This window comes from Eulemur rufifrons, chromosome 21 (genome assembly GCF_041146395.1).
Source record: "Eulemur rufifrons isolate Redbay chromosome 21, OSU_ERuf_1, whole genome shotgun sequence".
Taxonomy (NCBI): Eukaryota; Metazoa; Chordata; class Mammalia; order Primates; family Lemuridae; genus Eulemur; species Eulemur rufifrons.
Genome location: NC_091003.1, coordinates 13,362,535 through 13,380,073, shown reverse-complemented (window position 1 = coordinate 13,380,073; position 17,539 = coordinate 13,362,535). Strand labels below are relative to the sequence as shown.

At 44.2% G+C, this 17,539-nt stretch overlaps 1 protein-coding gene, 1 long non-coding RNA gene and 2 other non-coding genes across 6 annotated transcripts; 3 read left to right on the top strand and 1 right to left on the bottom strand.

Annotated features, from left to right (window-relative positions):
• The first annotated feature begins 411 nt into the window (after window positions 1-411).
• LOC138401729 (uncharacterized) lies at window positions 412-10,174 on the top strand. Its single transcript, XR_011236545.1, has 3 exons — window positions 412-598; window positions 2,049-2,212; window positions 9,939-10,174. It is a non-coding gene; the product is annotated as an uncharacterized lncRNA (long non-coding RNA).
• On the bottom strand, window positions 3,444-10,212 carry SIRT4 (sirtuin 4). Of its 3 annotated transcripts, XR_011236544.1 has the most exons (5): window positions 10,174-10,212; window positions 8,286-8,783; window positions 5,412-5,706; window positions 4,999-5,288; window positions 3,444-3,839 (listed from the first exon to the last, which is right to left on the bottom strand). XR_011236544.1 is itself a non-coding variant. In XM_069497270.1 (4 exons), the coding sequence occupies exons 2-4, from the start codon at window positions 8,780-8,782 to the stop codon at window positions 5,136-5,138; spliced, it is 945 nt and encodes a 314-aa protein (XP_069353371.1). In that variant the 5' UTR covers window position 8,783; window positions 10,174-10,212; the 3' UTR covers window positions 4,947-5,135. The 3 variants fall into 3 exon arrangements, 2 of the variants coding, with proteins under 2 accessions (XP_069353371.1, XP_069353372.1); XM_069497270.1 differs by lacking the exon at window positions 3,444-3,839 and having other exon boundaries at window positions 4,947-5,288; XM_069497271.1 differs by lacking the exon at window positions 3,444-3,839 and having other exon boundaries at window positions 4,947-5,288; window positions 8,559-8,783.
• A 4,075-nt stretch (window positions 10,213-14,287) lies between these two features.
• Window positions 14,288-14,428, top strand: LOC138401979 (U4 spliceosomal RNA). The gene has a single exon (XR_011236574.1). It is a non-coding gene; the product is annotated as a U4 spliceosomal RNA (small nuclear RNA).
• Window positions 14,429-15,103: 675 nt separating this feature from the next.
• LOC138401978 (U4 spliceosomal RNA) lies at window positions 15,104-15,244 on the top strand. The gene has a single exon (XR_011236573.1). It is a non-coding gene; the product is annotated as a U4 spliceosomal RNA (small nuclear RNA).
• The last annotated feature ends 2,295 nt before the right edge of the window (window positions 15,245-17,539 follow it).

The following is a 17,539-nucleotide window of genomic DNA, read 5'->3' as shown; positions in this document are numbered from 1 at the left end:
GGAAAAAGCAATGGCAGCCACAGTATCTTAACAGAATCCAGCACATTACACATTGGGATTAAATAATTGCTTCAACGATGGTACAATGTGACCTAATGGTTCCCCCAAGCTGAGGGGAAAAAAGCCACGTGGCCGTATTTACCTTTTCACGTCACGTGACCCTGCCCGCCCCACCCAGTAATCCTGGCATCCCGCGCCACGACCAGAAGATGTGTGATTGGGTAATTTATGGACACGCGGCGCTCTGTCTCTGTTTTCTATTGGTGAATAACGGCCCAGCCCGTTCCTACTTCCACACCCCCAGGCTCGGGCTCCGCCCCTCCCAGCACGCACCGGGGCCCGAGCGTGCGCAGGTGCAGTTGCTGGCAACACTAGCTGCTGGTGGCGTGCGCGTGGTTTGGCGGTGGCGGCTCCGCTTCCTGGGGCCCTGGCAGCGCTCTTTTCCTGAGCCAGAATCCCGCAGGATGGACGGAGTGGGCGTTCGACTGTGAAAAGAAGGCACAGGCATTCTCACGCGGGCGTGACATTGAGGCCACCTCTCCCGCTGTGCTTTTCCCTGTCTGGGTCACTCATCCCCTAGCCCCGCCTGTTTCCAAAGGTTGGCAACCTCTCAGTTGCTTTTCTCCCGGGGAGGGACGAGGGGGCCGGGAAAGTGGGGTGCAGGGAAGCAAAGCGGGGGCCGTGAGGAGGGGTGGCTAAGCAGAGAGGCAAGTGGATGTTGGGTGAGCCAAAGGCCTCTGAGGTGCCCCAAGTCCACACTTAAATTTTCCCTACCTTGAAGAGCGAGAAGGAGAAAAAAAATAGTAAAGCGATTTGCTGGTCTAACCTCGATGCTTTTGCATTGGTTGTTTGCTCCGCCTTCATGCCTTGCCTTTTTCTGCCTGGTGAACTCGTGTTCATCTTTCAGGACCCAGCCTGGGTCACTTTTGGGAAGTTTCTTGAGTTTTGCCCTTCTTCCATCAGTGCTCAGTTACCCCGCCGGTTTCTACAGCATGAAGGGGCCAGAACTGGACAGACTGGCTTTGATTACTAGCCTAGTCACCTTAGGTGACCTTGGGCAGTTTACTCAAGGTCTCCAAGCTTCAGGTGCCTCATCTTTCAAAGGAAATAATAGTGCCCGTATCATATACCATGGGGTTGTGGGAAGGAAGTGCACAAGTACGTTGTGTAAACGATGCTTCCTGCAATACTTGTTGTATAGTAGATGTTCAGTAAAAATTATTAATTTTCCTAAGGGGAAGGAGAGAGAAAGATACTTTTTATTTTCTTTAGAAAGGTTTTTATTACATCAAGCAAGACTTGCTTTTGTAATCTTTTTAAAAAGATAAACAGGTGCACAAAAGGAAGTGAGGCTCTGGGGAAGATAATTGCAAAGTCTAGTTACAAAGGTTAGGTAGATAGGATGATTTATTTTCCTCCATGGTGCCTTCCTCCCATCTCCTAATGACAGTGGCTGGCCTTTATTTATTATGTGCCAGGGTCAGACACTGCACTATGAGCTTCACATGCATAAAGTATCATAGCTTCTGTTATCCTCATTTATACAGAAAGGGCCTGAAATTAGATAAAATAACTTGCTGAAGTTCGCCTAACTAGTAAGTAGCAAGACTGAGATTGAAATCCAAGTTTGTCTGTTCTCTAAGAGTTTCAATTTCATGCTATATGCCTTTTCTAGTAAACTGAGGAAAAAATTACTCACTGAGAGCACTCACTAGTTTGTACTCTAACTGGGGCCATGTACAGTGGGTTAGGAACTGCCGTGATGGTAGAAAGCAAAAGACAAACTAAGGAGGCAGACATGAAAAACGTCAGTTTCGGGAGATACCAGGTTTCTCTTAGGACACATTTATTTATTTATTTATTTATTTAAAAGAATTCTGTCTCAGGAGGAAATATGAACAAAGCAAACAGTCCTAAGGCCCTGAAGACTTGATTTCATGATTTGTGCCAGCATCGAGGTGCTGAAAGAGCCTGCCTTCCCCTCCTGGCAATCTAACCTGCTCTCCACTACCCACCATATTTTAACCATTTCTTGTCTCCTTGGCCAGGTGTACTGCTGGCTTTTACTTCAACTTTAGGCTGACCATAATTTGCTATAATGTAATCATAATCTGCAGACCAATGAGAGGCACTGTTGTTTAAAAAGAAGAACTCGAAGGAGAGTCGCCTTGGATTCCAGTCCTGGTTCTGAAACTGTGTAGCATGGCCTCTGGTAAGTCTGGATCTTAATTTCTTCAAAAATAAAATGAGGGGGATGGACTAAATTTTCTCTGTTTCTCTCATTTGGTGGTGGTGGTGGTGGTGGTGGTGGGAACAGTGTTTTCTCTGTGAGCCACTTGAGGATAAGAAGTTTTATCTTTGTATCCTTAGTACCTTAATACAGTGTCTGTCAATAACTGTCAATGAGATTTGTGGGATGAGAATGGCTTGAGATTCAAAAGACATTTGTTGGTACTGACTTTGGGTAACTGAGGAAATCCGGTTCAAAACACCTTAGGATCCCCATCTGCAAAAATGCTGCAGTGAGTATTCACAACAACCTTACACCTCTTCAGAATTAATGACTATGAGCAAACCTGCATTTGTTCAAGTGAAAAAGAACTCTGTGTTTGCAAGATCTTGAATTACCCCAGTTAACTGAAGTTTGCCTCCTAGGCAGGTGCAGGACGAGCAGGTATTGCCTGCCCTAATTTTAGACAAAAAGCTATCCAGAAGAGACCGTGATTCTTTCATCCACCTCACTTTGTGATGAGATTGTGCAGAAAGCTTTAGCCTGGTACACTGATTCTTTACGGCTAACTCAGTAATCAGACAAGTCTTTCCTCCAACTTGAGAGCCCACTTGGGAATTAACTTTCCTCTTTACAGACCAGGTTCAAGCAGGTGTCTTATTTTGACAGCTGAAATCAAGTAGAAATCAATCCTTAGAGAACTGTCATAAAGCCCCATTCTCTTTTTAGCTGATTAAAAAATATATTAGGCCGGGCACGGTGGCTCACACCTGTAATCCTAGCACTCTGGAAGGCCGAGGCGGGAGGATGGTTTGAGCTCAGGAGTTCGAGACCAGCCTGAGCAAGAGCCAGACCCCGTCTCTACTAAAAATAGAAAGAAATGATTTGGACAACTAAAAATATATATAGAAAAATTAGCCAGGCATGGTGGCGCATGCCTGTAGTCCCAGCTACTCGGGAGGCTAAGGCAGGAGGATCACTTGAGCCCAGGAGTTTGAGGTTGCTATGAGCTAGGCTGATGCCACGGCACTCTAGCCCGGGCAACAGAGTGAGACTCTGTCTCAAAAAAAAAAAAAAAATATATATATATATATATATATATACACACACACACACACACACACACATATAAATGTGCAGCCTACTTAGTGTGCTATTAAAAAAGATTCCTTTAGTCCTTAGTTAATAAAAAATTCATTCATGCTGTCACATATTTATTCAAAAAATATATCAAAATGGTTCGGTTAAAGACACAACCATTTGGATTATAAATTATTTCATTTCCTTCTACCTTCACCAACCCCAAATTAGTGAGATCCTTGGGTTAGCACTCCAGAGACCATTCTGGCTTACATATTTCCCAGGCCATTTCTTCTGCCAGGTGAGATAAAAAAGGAAGTGAATACAGTTTTCCTATCAAGAACAGCTGCTTCTTGGAAAAAATCTTTCTTCCAGGGCAGATCTCGTCAGCCTGGTGACCTTAGCCTGGCTCTGGAACCTGCCCAGGTCAGAGATGGGCTGGCAGAGACATGTTGGTTTGCTGCCCTCTCTAGGCCGCACTCAGTGAGCTTCAGTTAGTTTGAGGGAAAAGGGATGGATCCTTAGTGATCTGAAAAGAAATGAAACAAGTTAATGCCCAGATGAGCCGGGAGTAGAGCAGAGAGAATGTCTGTGAACATCAGCCTACTGTTCAAAAAACCATTGCATTTAGGACATGGCAAGATGGCCACTATTACTGTTAAGTGAAAACAGGATGTGTTTCATAATAACACTTTAAGCACAGTTTGATTCCATTTTTGTAAAAACTCATTTAGTTATACCAGAATGTTAAACTTTGGCTATCTTGGTGGTGACGTTATGGGTAATTGGTATTATTTTCTTTTTACTTATCTGTGTTGTCCAAACTTTCTACAATAAATATGTATTATTCTAATAATGTGAAAACTAGTTCAAAAGTATATTTAAAAAGTGGTGTGCCACATGGACTTCTTGGGTGCTAACGTCCTTTTCCTTGATCTGGATGCTTTAATACCTTATGCTATGTGGAAAAACCAAAGGGGCTACATACTGTATAAAATGTCCAGAACAGGGAGAAACAGAAAGACCAGTTGTTGTCAGAGATGGGGGTCGGGTGGGGCAGTGGTGGGGATAGGGATTGCTTATGGGCCCAAGGTTTCTTCTTGGGATGATGAAAATATTCTGGAATTAGATAGTAGTGATCAATGCACAACTTTATGAGTATCTAAAACTCAATTTACTGTATACTTTTAAAGGGTAAATTTTACCATATGTGAATTATATCTCAATTAAAGCTATTATTTTTAAAAATAGGGAAAAAGCAATGGCAGATTTTGGAACATTAGTGTCTTCAGTAGCTATGTGCATAGAATTTGAAAAACTATAGCTTAATGTACATTAAAAAATTAGTTTTGGCCAGGCATGGTGGCTCACACCTGTAATCCTAGCACTCTGGAAGGCCAAGGCAGGAGGATCGCTTGAGCTCAGAAATTCAGAGACCAGCCTGAGCAAGAGTGAGACCCTGTCTCTACCAAAAATAGAAAAATTACCCAGGCCTCCTGGCACATGCCTGTAGTCCCAGCTACTGGGGAGGCTGAGGCAGGAGGATCGCTTAAGCCCAGGAATTTGAGGTTGCAGTGAGCCACTGCACTCTACCCAGGGTGACAGAGCAAGACTCTGTCTCAAAAAAAAAAAAAAAAAAAAAAAATTAGTTGTAATTAAGAATGGTCATACATTAAGAAACTTAGAACCTTTTATAGCTTGTCAGTGCACCCCACGACTCTCGGTCAAATGGGAACTGGAATCTGTTATCTGAGAAGGCGTTTACGTTTAGCAGCAGGATTCCAGTGAAAGACCCTGTTCCTGGCTCAGGAACACCAGGCTGTGGTCAGTGTGGGTCTATTAAAGGCAGCAGCTCTCCACAACGAGAGTTCAGTTTCAGACACGCCAAGTCATCCGACCGTGTGGGCCCAATGTTCAGTATTGCGATTGGTAGCTGCTTCTCCCGGGCAGTGAGGATAAACCTGTAGCCAGAGTACACCTGCACGGGGAGAAGACACACGGAAGAGCTCTCTAGATCCAGGCAAAGTTAAACCAAAGAGGGACCCTCTCCAGGACTCCCCGCCCCGCAGAAGGGGCAGCTACCACTCGGCAAGTCAGATACCTGCAAGGACGATCCCACAACCAAGAGGGAGTCGGCTTCTTTTACACGCTTGTGCACAAAATCAACCTTGTCACGGTTCACTGTGTCCCCGAAGAAAACGACATCGGGTTTCAGAGGGCCTCCGCATCGAACACAGGATGGTACCTGAAAGCTCCGGACCTGCTCGTCTGAGAGAAAGACGTCGCCATCGGGAGCCACGCCATGGGCCTCAGCACTCCAGGCGGGGTTCAGGATTTGGAAGCGCTCCTGCAGCGCCCCCCGGGGAGTCTGTTGGCCACAATCCAAGCAGAGGACCCTGACACCAAAGGAGAGGTGAATGAACAGCATGCCCCTGGAAGGCACACAGCTGCCCAAGATGTTTCATCCCCAGCCACTTCCAACCCCTCTGTCGCTGCTTTCTTTTCCTAGCACACAGATTCCCCTGATTTTAGGCATGCTTTCTCATGACCTCCTTAGCTACCTCCCTGTTTCTCACCTTCCTTCCACTGCCAACCTTCCAGAACAAGTACATATACATCTGTCCTTACTACACGCCCTCCTTCACCCTCTGCTAGCTCGTTTGCATCCTCAACACAACTACAAACACCTTGCCCGATGATTTCCTTAGTGCCAAAGCCAGTGTTTTCCCCTTTATCCTCTGCTCTGTTCATCTGCTGTCATTGTCACCATCTATCACCACCCTCTCCTTAAGATACTTCTCCTAAAAGGCAGGAGGAGTCTTTCTCCAGAAAACCCTCAGCCTGGGAGAGGAAGACCTATTCGATTCCGCGCCAGGGGAAGGATGCAGGGTCTTCAGGTTGGAGCCCTGGAAGGCCAGGTTCTTGTCGTCAAAGCCACATTTGGGGATGTCACCAACTAGGCAGTCCTGCCTGCCACCTAGCTCTGTTTCCAGGGCCTATATCTGGGCTGTCAGCTATTTACTAAGCCCTTGCTGTGACTGGACACAGAGAGACCTCATACCCATGTGTATGTTGTTAAAGTGTAAACACTTCAAAATTAAAACAAAAAACAAATACTTCTCCCCCTTGGTTTCCATGACACAGTGCCTCCCGGTTCTCTGCTCCCCTCTCTCAGAGCCCTCCGTGAGGGCAAGCACTTTGTGCCTTTTGACCAGTGCCCTATGCCCACCGCCTAGAACAGCGCCTACACATGGTGGCACTCACTAAACAGCTGTTGAAAGAGAAAATAGAAAGCTGGTTCCTCCTCTGGATGCTCTTCAGGCCTCCACCCTGTTTTCTTTCTATGTTCCCCACCTTGGAGGGGTGCCCGTCTTCACTGCATCAGGGCCTCTGTATAATGGTGTCTTCCTCTGTGACTCCACCCCTGCTCTGTCCCCCAAACTCTAGCCCAAGCCCCAAGTCTTCCAGACCATCCTGTTCAGCCACCCTCCCCAACTTCCCCAGCACCATCATTCCTCCAGATACTTGGGCCAAAACCCTTGGAAAAAAATGTGTTCCTCATTTTTGTCCTTTAAATCCTGGTCAGCCGTGAGATTATGTTGATTTCTTCCCTTAAAAAGCCCCTGGGAAACATCAAGAAGTCTTGGATTTGTTTTAAAACATTTAAGAAGAGACAGGGAGAGATGGCATAAAGTAGAAATGATGCATCTTCATAAAACCTTTGAATCTGGGTGGTGGGATATGGGAATTTATTACACTATTCTCTTTACTTTTGAGAATGTTGGAAATTTTCGTCATGAAACAAATTTTTTTTCTTTTTTTTTTTTAATTTTTTTTTAGAGACAGGCCTCACTCTGTTGTCCAGGCTGGAGTGCAGTGGTGTGATCATAGCTCACTGCAGCCTCGAACTCCTGGGCTCAAGCCATCCAGCCTCCCGCGTCACTGGGATTACAGGCACCCGCCACCATGCCCGGCTAACATTTTTATTTTTTGTAGAGACAGGGTCTCACTATGTTGCCCAGGCTGGTCTTGAACTCCTGGCTTCAAGTGATCCTCCTGCCTTGGCCTCCCAAAGTGTTGAGATTACAGGAATGAGCCACCATTCCTGGCCTGAAAAAAATTCTTTAATGAACCCATAGGCATCATTAACTAATTCCCCGGTACCACCTTAGTCTGGGTACTTTGGGCTGACCTCCCTGACCTACTCTTTCTAATCCTGTCTCGCTCTCCTCAAATGCTATTTTTATCATGTTGCTTTCTTGCTCACAAACCACTAATAGTCCCCTTTGGTTTCTCACAACAGACCCAAACTGCACTGCCTGATTTTCAAATGTAACCATGATTTGGGTCTAGCCTTCCCAGACAGTCTGGTTTCACACTAATCTCCAGTCCAAACCTTCCAAGTCCAGGCCAGAATGCTCTGGGCTCCACAAATTGCCTTCATTTAGAAATCCCTGGCCGGGCACAGTGGCTCACGCCTGTAATCCTAGCACTTTGAGAAGCCAAGGCGGGAGGATCGCTTGAGGTCAGGAGTTCGAGACCAGCCTAAGCAAGAGTGAGACCCTGTCTCTACTGAAAATAGGTTTTCTGGCCGTGGAAGCCTTCTAGGGCGGAGCAGAGTCAAAGTGTTACGGAGTTAATTCCTTACAAGGGACCCTCGACCAATGAGGGATGGGAGATGGTAGATAAATACCCCAGCTTCCTCAACTTGCAATGAGACAATTGTGAAATTCCTGATAGTCATAGGGTCCCGCATGAGACTGAGTCCCAGCAGCTCAAAGCTGTAACCCACTCACTAATGCACCCTTCCCTTTTTTATGTCCCCACTCCCTCACTGGATTTCCTAGGATCAATTCCAAAATAAACAACTTGCTCAAGGTCTAACTAAGACAACAGTGATCAAGACAGCCCAGGTCCCTGCTCTCACAGAGCAACATATGTATTTGGGTCCAAACTTTTTTAGACCTTCCTGCACCTGTGCATGCATCCGTGGAGCTCTGTCAGGCGCCGACTCCCCGCTTTGGTGTGCAAGGCATCCACATTTTGGGTCACCAACCAGTGCAACTTTCCGAGTTTCTCCCAGTTGCTCAGAGCCCAGTGTGCAGGGTTAGGCTGGTGGGAGGAGAACTGTGGCCAGCCCACAAAGTTCCTCGCCCAGTACTGCTGGCGGATTGGAGCGCTCTGCACAAAATCCCTGTGCTGGATGGGCCTCCGGTCAGTGCGCGCATAGAGTCCCACATTTTCTGACCTGTAGTCTGGGATCCCCGACTCGGTAGAGATTCCCGCCCCAGTCATCACGAAGAGTCTCTTGGAAAGGGTGATGAAGCGCTGTAACTCTTTGACCTTCTCAGGGTCCAAGGGAGGACTTGGTGGCACAAATGACTCAATGGATCCATGTGAATGCTGCCAGCTGACGTTCTCAACCCAACGGCCTTTTGCTGACCTGAAAGTCAACCCAAGGTTCATCCTCATTCTAGAGAGAAAGAAACCTCATGTAAGAAACAGGGTTTTAAAACCAGAGGTAACCACCAACGGATGAATGACAAACGAAATGTGGTCATTCCATAGGATGGAAGAAAAAAAAGCTGTAAAAATGAACGACGTGCTGATACATGCTACAACATGGATAAACACTGAAAACATGTAAATCCCCAAGTGGTGACTCGTGCCTGTAGTCCCAGCTACTCCGAAGGCTGAGACAGGAGAATTGCTTGAGCCCAGGAGTTTGAAGTTTCTGTGAGCCACAGCACTCTAGCTCAGGCAACAGAGTGAGACTCTGTCTCAAAAAAAATAAATAAATAAATAAAATACAATAATAACAATAATAATACTTTTGGGGGGGGGGGGGCGGTCAAGAATCTCTCCTGCCTTCCACAAAATGAAATCTTGTCTGCACACTGAACTGTTTCATAATAGCCTAAGCCAATCTTATCTTCCTGACCTCTTAAGAACCTAAGCCGGAATTCTGTGCTGCAGTCCTCAAATGGAAATTAACTTCAAATGGCTGGTGAATCTGCCAAGGCTTTCTGCATCCAAGGGAAAGTATATTATTTTAAAAGGGGAGGGGAGGAGGAAAAAAAATGATAAAGTGGGATACTAGCATAACATAAGGCCCGTTCCATCTCTTCCAGTAACACCTGGCTTCACAGAACTGAATTCCTTATAAACTTCAAAAGGTTAATGGCTTACCCCAAAAACCTTTAAATCTCGTAATAGTCCATTATTATTCCATCTATAGCTACATCTAAAGATGTCTCTATAAGAGGAATAAATTTATCTATATTTTTAGTTAATACCATCCTTTGGGAGACTATGTGTTCCATAAACCTACTTTCTATTTTATAAATTAGAATTATCTTCTTTCTCCACAAGCTACAGAAGCATATTTGAGTTCCAGTAGACTAGATTTGATGGAGTTGTTGCTCAGACCTCTCAGGCTTTGATTTTATTCATGATTTATCTTCCGTTGCAAACTCTGCTGTTTGGACACAGCAGAGAGACAAGGCCCCTGCGTGTCAGCTTTTCTAGCTTTAAAAACAAAACTTTGAAATATTATTTGATATAATACAGAAATCCTCCCGTGACAGGCACCCCATACGTAAACATTATTTTGTGCTTTGCTTTCCAGGCCTGAGTTCAGGACCCGGCTTTCTCTTTGACATTCCTCAGCCGTAGGAGAACAGCGCAAATACACAGCCGAGTCTCCTGAGACCAAAGGGCCAGGGACACCCCGCTGAAAACGCGCTCCATTGGAACAGCTGCTGTCTTCCCAGTCCCGCCAAGGGCAAAGAGGAGAAATGGAATCCCTTAGAAGAAATCCACCGCTTCTAGAAACCCGCAGCCCGCACAGAACACACACTTACCTTCCACAGCTCAAGGGACACTTCACACCCGACAGTGGAACTGTCTGGTTACATTTGCATTTTGGGGAGTGTAGTTCATGAAGCTGAAATGATGCAAGAAAAACTACAAGTCCCACAACCCCCCGCGCCGCACCCTTGAGGGACCAGAGTCGTCCGGGAGCGCCCCCTGTCGGCCTTTCCTGGTCAGAGGTTTTTGAACCTTGGTTCGCCAGGGGGCCGTCGTCTTCTCTCAGAAGCGGTTAGAGCTTCAGTGCCAATGTCCTGAGTGCAAAATAGCACATCCAAACAGCGCTACCGTAGGAATTCATCCTATCTTAAGACAGAAGCTTTTAATAATGGATCTAGGCTGGGTGCAGTGGCTCATGCCTACAATCCCAACACTTTGGGAGGCCAGAGCAGAGAAGATCGGTTGAGGCCAGGAGTTCGAGACCAGCCTGAGCAAGAGCGAGACACCCCCCCCCCCCCGTCTCTACTACTACTAATAATAATATTTTAAAAATCGATCTAGTTTTGACTCATCCTGAACTAGAGCATTCTATTCCATTCAACATGACAGAATCGAGTTCCCTTCACAACTTAGTTTCCAAATATTTGAAAAATGATGTTTTTATAATCGATATGAACACTTAAAGACATATACATGGACTAATGTGCTTACCCACATGGCTTCTCCAATTTTATTTCTTACCTTGTATTTTAATTAAATTAATCAACACAATGCCTGCATCTCACTCCCAGAGATTCTGATCTACAAATTTCCTATGTATAGCCAATGAGAGCTGCTGCTCTATAGCATCGCCTACATAAGACATCAATTAATTTATAAGTGTCTTAGGACATAATCAAGGGGCAGCTAGCAAGGACCCTGAAGACCACCCTTACCCCACCTTAAGATGAACTGAGATCTGGGTGCAGTGGTTCGCACCTGTAATCCCAGTGCTTTAGGAGGCTGTAGCAGGGGGATCGCTTGAGGCCAGGAGTTGGAGACCTGGCCTGGGCAACATAGTGAGACCCTCCCTCAAAAAAAAAAAAAAAATTAGGCATAGTGGCACGCACCAGCCCAAGCACTGGAGGTTGCAGTAGCCATCCTCCAATGGGTCTATCTGGCTACTGCACTCCAGCTTGGGTGATAGAGAGAGATTGACCCCAGTCTCTAAACAAACAAACTGAAGCCCAGAGGAGTAATATGGAAGTTTGAGGCAGAGTTTGGCTTCTGGTCCTATCATTGTATGTATGGAGGTAATATTGGTAAAAGATTCATTTTAGTTTGGGATGTGAGACAAAATAGCAAACATAAGAAGCCATCTTTTCTCATTTCTGCTTGCCACTAATTTCACAAAGTCCCTGACTCTGTGACCATGTGCAGCTCTCAGAAAGATGCTTTGAAGACAAAACAGGAGAGAGCACACAACCCTCCAGTCCCATGTCTCTTGCCTGAGTCACCATATTCCTTAAAAGATAAATGACTAATCCTTACCTTTTCCTGCACATAAGGTAGCATCTGACCGGGTTAGTGATTATGCTTCTGTAACCTATAGCCAGATGTACTCTTTCGCCCAAATCTTGATGTGATTCTGCTTCAGTGTAACTTCTGAGCAAGTTTGATATGATTTTGCAGGTACGGAACCCCCACCACCCGTATGTAAGCAGTGGGCTGAACTACTTGTGTTGGAGCAGTCCGACAGAACTGACCCTGGGCTATAGGCCTCAGTCTATAGTCCTCAGTAAGAGGACTTCAAATAAAACTAACTTTAATTCTTTAAAAGTTTGATTCTTTTTTCTTTAGTCGACAGGAAGTAATACCTCCAGCAACAATGCAGGTAAGTCACTAGCTGTAGCATCTCCTAGGCCGGGAGAATCACCCAACAGCCCTTAGTGGCTCAGGTAACCTGACCATATTTGCTGAAAGAAAGGACCAGAATGTAAACTAAAAATTTTGTTAAATCAAAATATTATGATGCAGCACATTTTATGCACACATTTTATAGGTATTTGATGAAAACCTATAAAAGTGTCAAAACAGGGACCTTCTCCATCCCTATCTGCCACTGTTATTATGAAAAAGTTCAAACTCATGTTACTTTTTCAGTTCTCCAAGTGGAATGAGCATCACTAATTGAGACTGGCTGGGAATTCAGGACTATTGTGCTTTGAGGCCCCACAGAATCTCATGTTCTAGGGAGAAGTTAGCTGGGTTTTCAGTTTTTCTCATAGTGCTGAGAAGTCATCCGTGGAGGGTGAAGTCATCCAAGACAGCTAGTGAAACACACAATTTCCCTTGATAGCTGAGTGTAATGAGCCACCCAATTGAGACATTCTCAAGGGCTGGGCAGTTCCTTTTGTACCCTTGTGGGATTAGAGCTTGAGTCTTTTTTATTTCTCACAACTCCACCCCACCCAGAATTAATGACTAAGTCCTTGATTGGATCAAAGTAAAATAATCTAAATTAACTAGATTGCTAGGCTTTTCTCTCTTTTTTTTTTCTGCTGGTTTTTCCTACCCCACAGTAGTTATGGCTGTGACAAAAATAAATAACTACACATCGGCATCAAACAGGCCTTTAAAAATGTCATTTTTGTATATAGATTATGAGTACATGAATGTTCATTGAACAATTCTTTGAACTTTTTGTGTTGCAAATTTTTTATAATAAAATGTTAGGGGAAATGTCACTTCTTGCAGACTGCTATTTGCATTTTAACGTGTAACAAAAACCAAAATAAAAGTATTTTGGAGAATATAGGGGGGAAACAAGAGCTGTTCACTAGGCTCCCTACTTGCAGTGTAACTATCCTCTCCAAAGAGGTTTTTTCTTTTGTTTTGTTTTTGTTGTTTTATTGTGGTAAGGTATACATAACAAAACAAGTCCAGACATAGGTTTCTTTTTTTTTTTTTTTTTTTTTTTTTTTTTTTTTTGTTGAGACAGAGTCTCACTTTGTTGCCCAGGCTAGAGTGAGTGCCGTGGCGTCAGCTTAGCTCACAGCAACCTCAGACTCCTCGGCTTAAGCGATCCTACTGCCTCAGCCTCCCGAGTAGCTGGGACTACAGGCATGCACCACTATGCCCGGCTAATTTTTTCTATATAGATTTTTAGTTGTCCATATAATGTCTTTCTATTTTTAGTAGAGACGGGGTCTCGCTCAGGCTGGTCTCGAACTCCTGACCTTGAGCAATCCACCCGCCTCGGCCTCCCAGAGTGCTAGGATTACAGGCGTGAGCCACCGCGCCCGGCCTCAGACATAGGTTTCTAACAGCATTCCACTTTCCAAAGGAAAACAAGCAGTGAGGGTGAAAGTTACTTTAAATTTCATATGCTGTGAACATTTCTATGGAAATAAAGCCTCTTTCTTCTGAATTTAGATATCCAAAGGAAACTCTTTTGAATTAAAGATAGAATTAACATACCATTCAGCAATTCCACTTCTAGGTACATACTCCAAAGAATTGAAAACAGGAACTCAAACTGATTCTTATACACCAATAGCAGCATTATTCATAATATCCAAAACGTGGAAACCACCCCTGTCCATCTAAGAGTGAATGGACAAACCAAATTCCATGCAATGGATTATTATTCAACCATAAAAGAAATGAAATCCTGATACATACTATAACATGGACGAACCTTAAAAATATTATTCCTAAATAAAATAAGCCAGACCAGAAATGACAAACACTGTATGATTCTATTTCTATATGATGGAGGTTGCCAGGGATTGGGGGAGAGAGGGAAATGGGGAGTTAGAGTTTAATGAGTATAGAGTTCCAGTTTGGGAAGATAAAATATGGAGATGGATAGTTACACTGAACATAGGGAGCCCAGGGAACAGCACCCAGACTGACCCCATTTTTCTCAACCGCCCCTTGCAGTGCCTGAATTAAGTCTATTAACATGTTTCCACCCACAATGCTTTGCTTCATTCTCCACCAAAACAAAGTAAAATCACAACCGAATATTGCAGAACTTGCCTATGTATTTCAGAAAGATCTTCGTATAATTGCATAATTGCAAGCAAATAATAGTTGAAGGTTTCTTTAAATGAGTCCCAAACTCGCCTTTCTGTACTGGGAACCTGGCTTATTGGGAGTGATGAGCAGGGGGCAGTATTTGTTAGCTTTGCGCAGTGGCAGTATCGTAGCCAATGAGGTTTAGCCGAGGCGCGATTATTGCTAATTGAAAACTTTTCCCAATACCCCGCCATGACGACTTGCAATACAGTCGGCATTGGCAATTTTTGACGGTCCCTACGGGGACTGAATAATGCTGTTTTTAAAGAAGAAAAAAACGTTTATCCTGTCCGCTGATCGTACGGAACCTCAAAATCGTGCTAGTTACTAGTTTTTTGCCTTGATGGGCAAAGATTGTGTCTTGTGTCCCTTGCGTTTCATAGTAAGCTTAAATTGTGATATCTTACACTTACAGGTGATTGATTTATGATAATGATGAAGTTTGTCAGCTCTCTCTCTTGGTCTACCTTCTGCCGACGCTACATGTCTCTTCTGTTTTTTGCCCCAGGTATGTTTTAAAATTCGCTTTTCTAAAAATATCTCCTCAGGCCCTGCCCGCCTGCCGTTTGTGCAGGCGGGGGCACAGCTAGTTGTCCCTTCGCGAACCTGTGTGGCTTACGGTGGCTTTCCCGCCGCTCAGTTTCTCTGTCAAATTTCAACCCTTAAACCCGGTCAGCTCTGTGACGTCAGGCTTATTTGCATAAGGTTCCCCAGCATCCCAAGCGAATGTTCTTCAGTTTCCAAAATCTGAATATTCCATACGAGATGTTCAACCACAAGAAGCCTCCCATGCAGGTGGGCTCTAAATATAACCGCTGGAGTGGGAACGCGTATTGGGCACGAATGCGCTGGCAGTCGCTCACCCTCAATGTAAAGGTAGTTGTCATCCGTGGGGGAGTGGGGCGGGCGCCAATGATCTCCAGCTTTGCGCAGTGGCAGTATCGTAGCCAATGAGGTTTATCCGAGGCGCGATTATTGCTAATTGAAAACTTTTCCCAATACCCCGCCATGACGACTTGAAATATAGTCGGCATTGGCAATTTTTGACAGTCTCTACGGAGACTGAACTTATGTTGGTTTAAAAACAGGCGACAGGACCAAAAAAAAAAAAAATTGGTTAGTGGTGGTTTTCGAGTTTAAGTTAAAGGATTTTCTTAAATTATGGATTGTAAGCTTATGTTCTTGCGCTTTACAAAAGGTTAAAGGGTCGTCGCTATTTTACCTTAAGGGTGGATAACGGATTATGGGTGGAATTGACCATTTTTTGTTACCGAAGTGAACAAGTCTGTGTAGAGGATCCTGGGTTTGCAGAAAAGGGTAGGAATTCTGAAGCCATCCTTTTAAAAGCGACCAGAGGGAAACAGGTGCAGGAGGCTTGTGCAGGTACTGTTGTGGAGTCCCTGGCAGAGCTGAGGTTGAACCAAGTCCTGTTGCCCCTGGCGTTGTATTACTTTCCACTACACCAGCCTTCTCCAGTCTTGTGTAGGAAGGCCTGGGCTGCCCGGAGACAGAGGTCGGTCCCACAGAGGTCGGTCCCCAGGAGTCCTATCCTTCGCTGAGCGTAGTAGATCCAGCTAGACCTGCGTAGGCCACCACCCACCAAACACACCTCTGGTCTGTAGCAAGAGAATGTCACCAAGGGCAAAGGTGGTGTTCAAAAGAGGTACTGGGGAAACCAACTCCAGTAGGAAATTAGACCCAATCCCTGCCTCATACTGTGGAGACAGGCCACAAACAAATAAACAAATAAACTAGATAATTACAGTGCTATGAAGATAATAAACAGGGAGAGATATGATGAAGCCATCCAGGAGACAGACAAGTTCCAGCAGCATCGTCAACAACTATTGAGGACTTACTGTGTGCCAGACTGCACACAAAGTGCTTAATGTGCTTTATTTCATTTAACTTTCACAGAAACCATTTCTTTCTTTCTTTCTTTTTTTTTTTTACAAACAATTTTGTTGAGGTATAATTGACATAAAAATAAACTGCACATATTTAAAGTGTACAATTTGGTAAGTTTTGAAATGTGTACACCGGTGAAACCATTGCCACAATCCAGGTAATGAAATCCATCACTCCCCAAAGTTTCCTGGTGTTCCTTTGTAATCCCCCCTCCTGTCTTTCTCCACTCTCCCAATTCCCAAGCAATCCTTGCTCTGCTTTCTGTCACTATAGATTAGTTTGCATTTTCTAGAGTTTTATATAAAGGGAATCATACCATATATGACTTTTTTTTTGTTTTTAGAAACAGAGTCTTGCTGTGTTGCCCAGGCTGGAGTGCAGTGACTGTTCACAGGCACAATCATAGAAACTAAAATCTCAAACTCGAGGGCTCAAGCAATCCTCCTGCCTCAGCTTCCCAAGTAGCTGGGAGTACAGACCTGCACATTCTCGCCCTGTGACTTTTTGAGATTATTATTATTATTATTATTTTTACTAAGTATAATGTTCTTGAGGTTCATTCAGGTCATTGCATGTAATCAATCTCTTTTGCTTGCTGAGCAGTATTTCATGTATGGAAGTACCAGAGTTTGTTCACCCGTTCACCCACTGAAGGGCGTTTGAGCTGTTTCTAGTATTTTGCTGTTACAAATAAAGGCAAGAAAATTCCTGTACAATTTTTTGTGTGAACCTAACTTTTTAATTCTCTGGGATAAATGCCCAAGTGTGTGATTGCTAGGTCGTATGGTAAGTGCATGTGCAGTTTTGTAAGAAACTGCCAAATTATTTTCCAGAGTGGCTATGCCATTTTATATCTCATTTGCAGTCTTTTAAGGTATAGATCAGTCCCCCTGCCTTTTTTCTTCCCTTTATGGTATTGATTTCTTGAAGAGTCCAAGACAATAACTTGTACATTGTCCCCCATTCTAGCTTCATCTGATTGTGTCCCCGTGGTGTTCTTTAACGTGTTCCTCTGTCCCCTATATTTCCTGTGAAGTGGAAGTTAGACCTCATAACTTGATTAGATTTGGGTTAAATATTTTCACAAGAGAACTTCAGAGGTGGCGTTATGAACTTCGTACTTTTTAATTCTCTGAGATAAATGCCCGAGTGTGTGCTTGCTGGGTCATATAGTTAAAGTGCATGTCCAGTTTTAATTAACAGCTTTATTTGTAATAGCAAAATACTAAAAATAAAATACTAGCAATAACTCAAATGCATCATCTAATATTGGTGATGCTGAGTTTGAGCAGCTGGATAAGGCAGTACTATTCTCTCTACCGTAAAGGTGCAGTTTCTCTGTGTAATCGATAGTCTGTGGGATGAACAACCTTTGACATAGTAACCAGTTGATACTAAAAGCTCTTTTCTTTCTTTGCTTTCCACAGCCACGCCCCTAAACCACTTCCT

Coding starts and splice junctions, on each gene's coding strand:
- SIRT4 (XM_069497270.1), bottom strand. CDS start 8,782: ATGAGGATGAACCTTGGGTTGACTTTCAGGTCAGCAAAAGGCCGTTGG. Junction 5,707..8,285: donor CTCCACGGATGCATGCACAG/GTGCAGGAAGGT, acceptor CTTTGGTGTCAG/GGTCCTCTGCTTGGATTGTG. Junction 5,289..5,411: donor TTGTGGGATCGTCCTTGCAG/GTATCTGACTTG, acceptor CTCCCCGTGCAG/GTGTACTCTGGCTACAGGTT.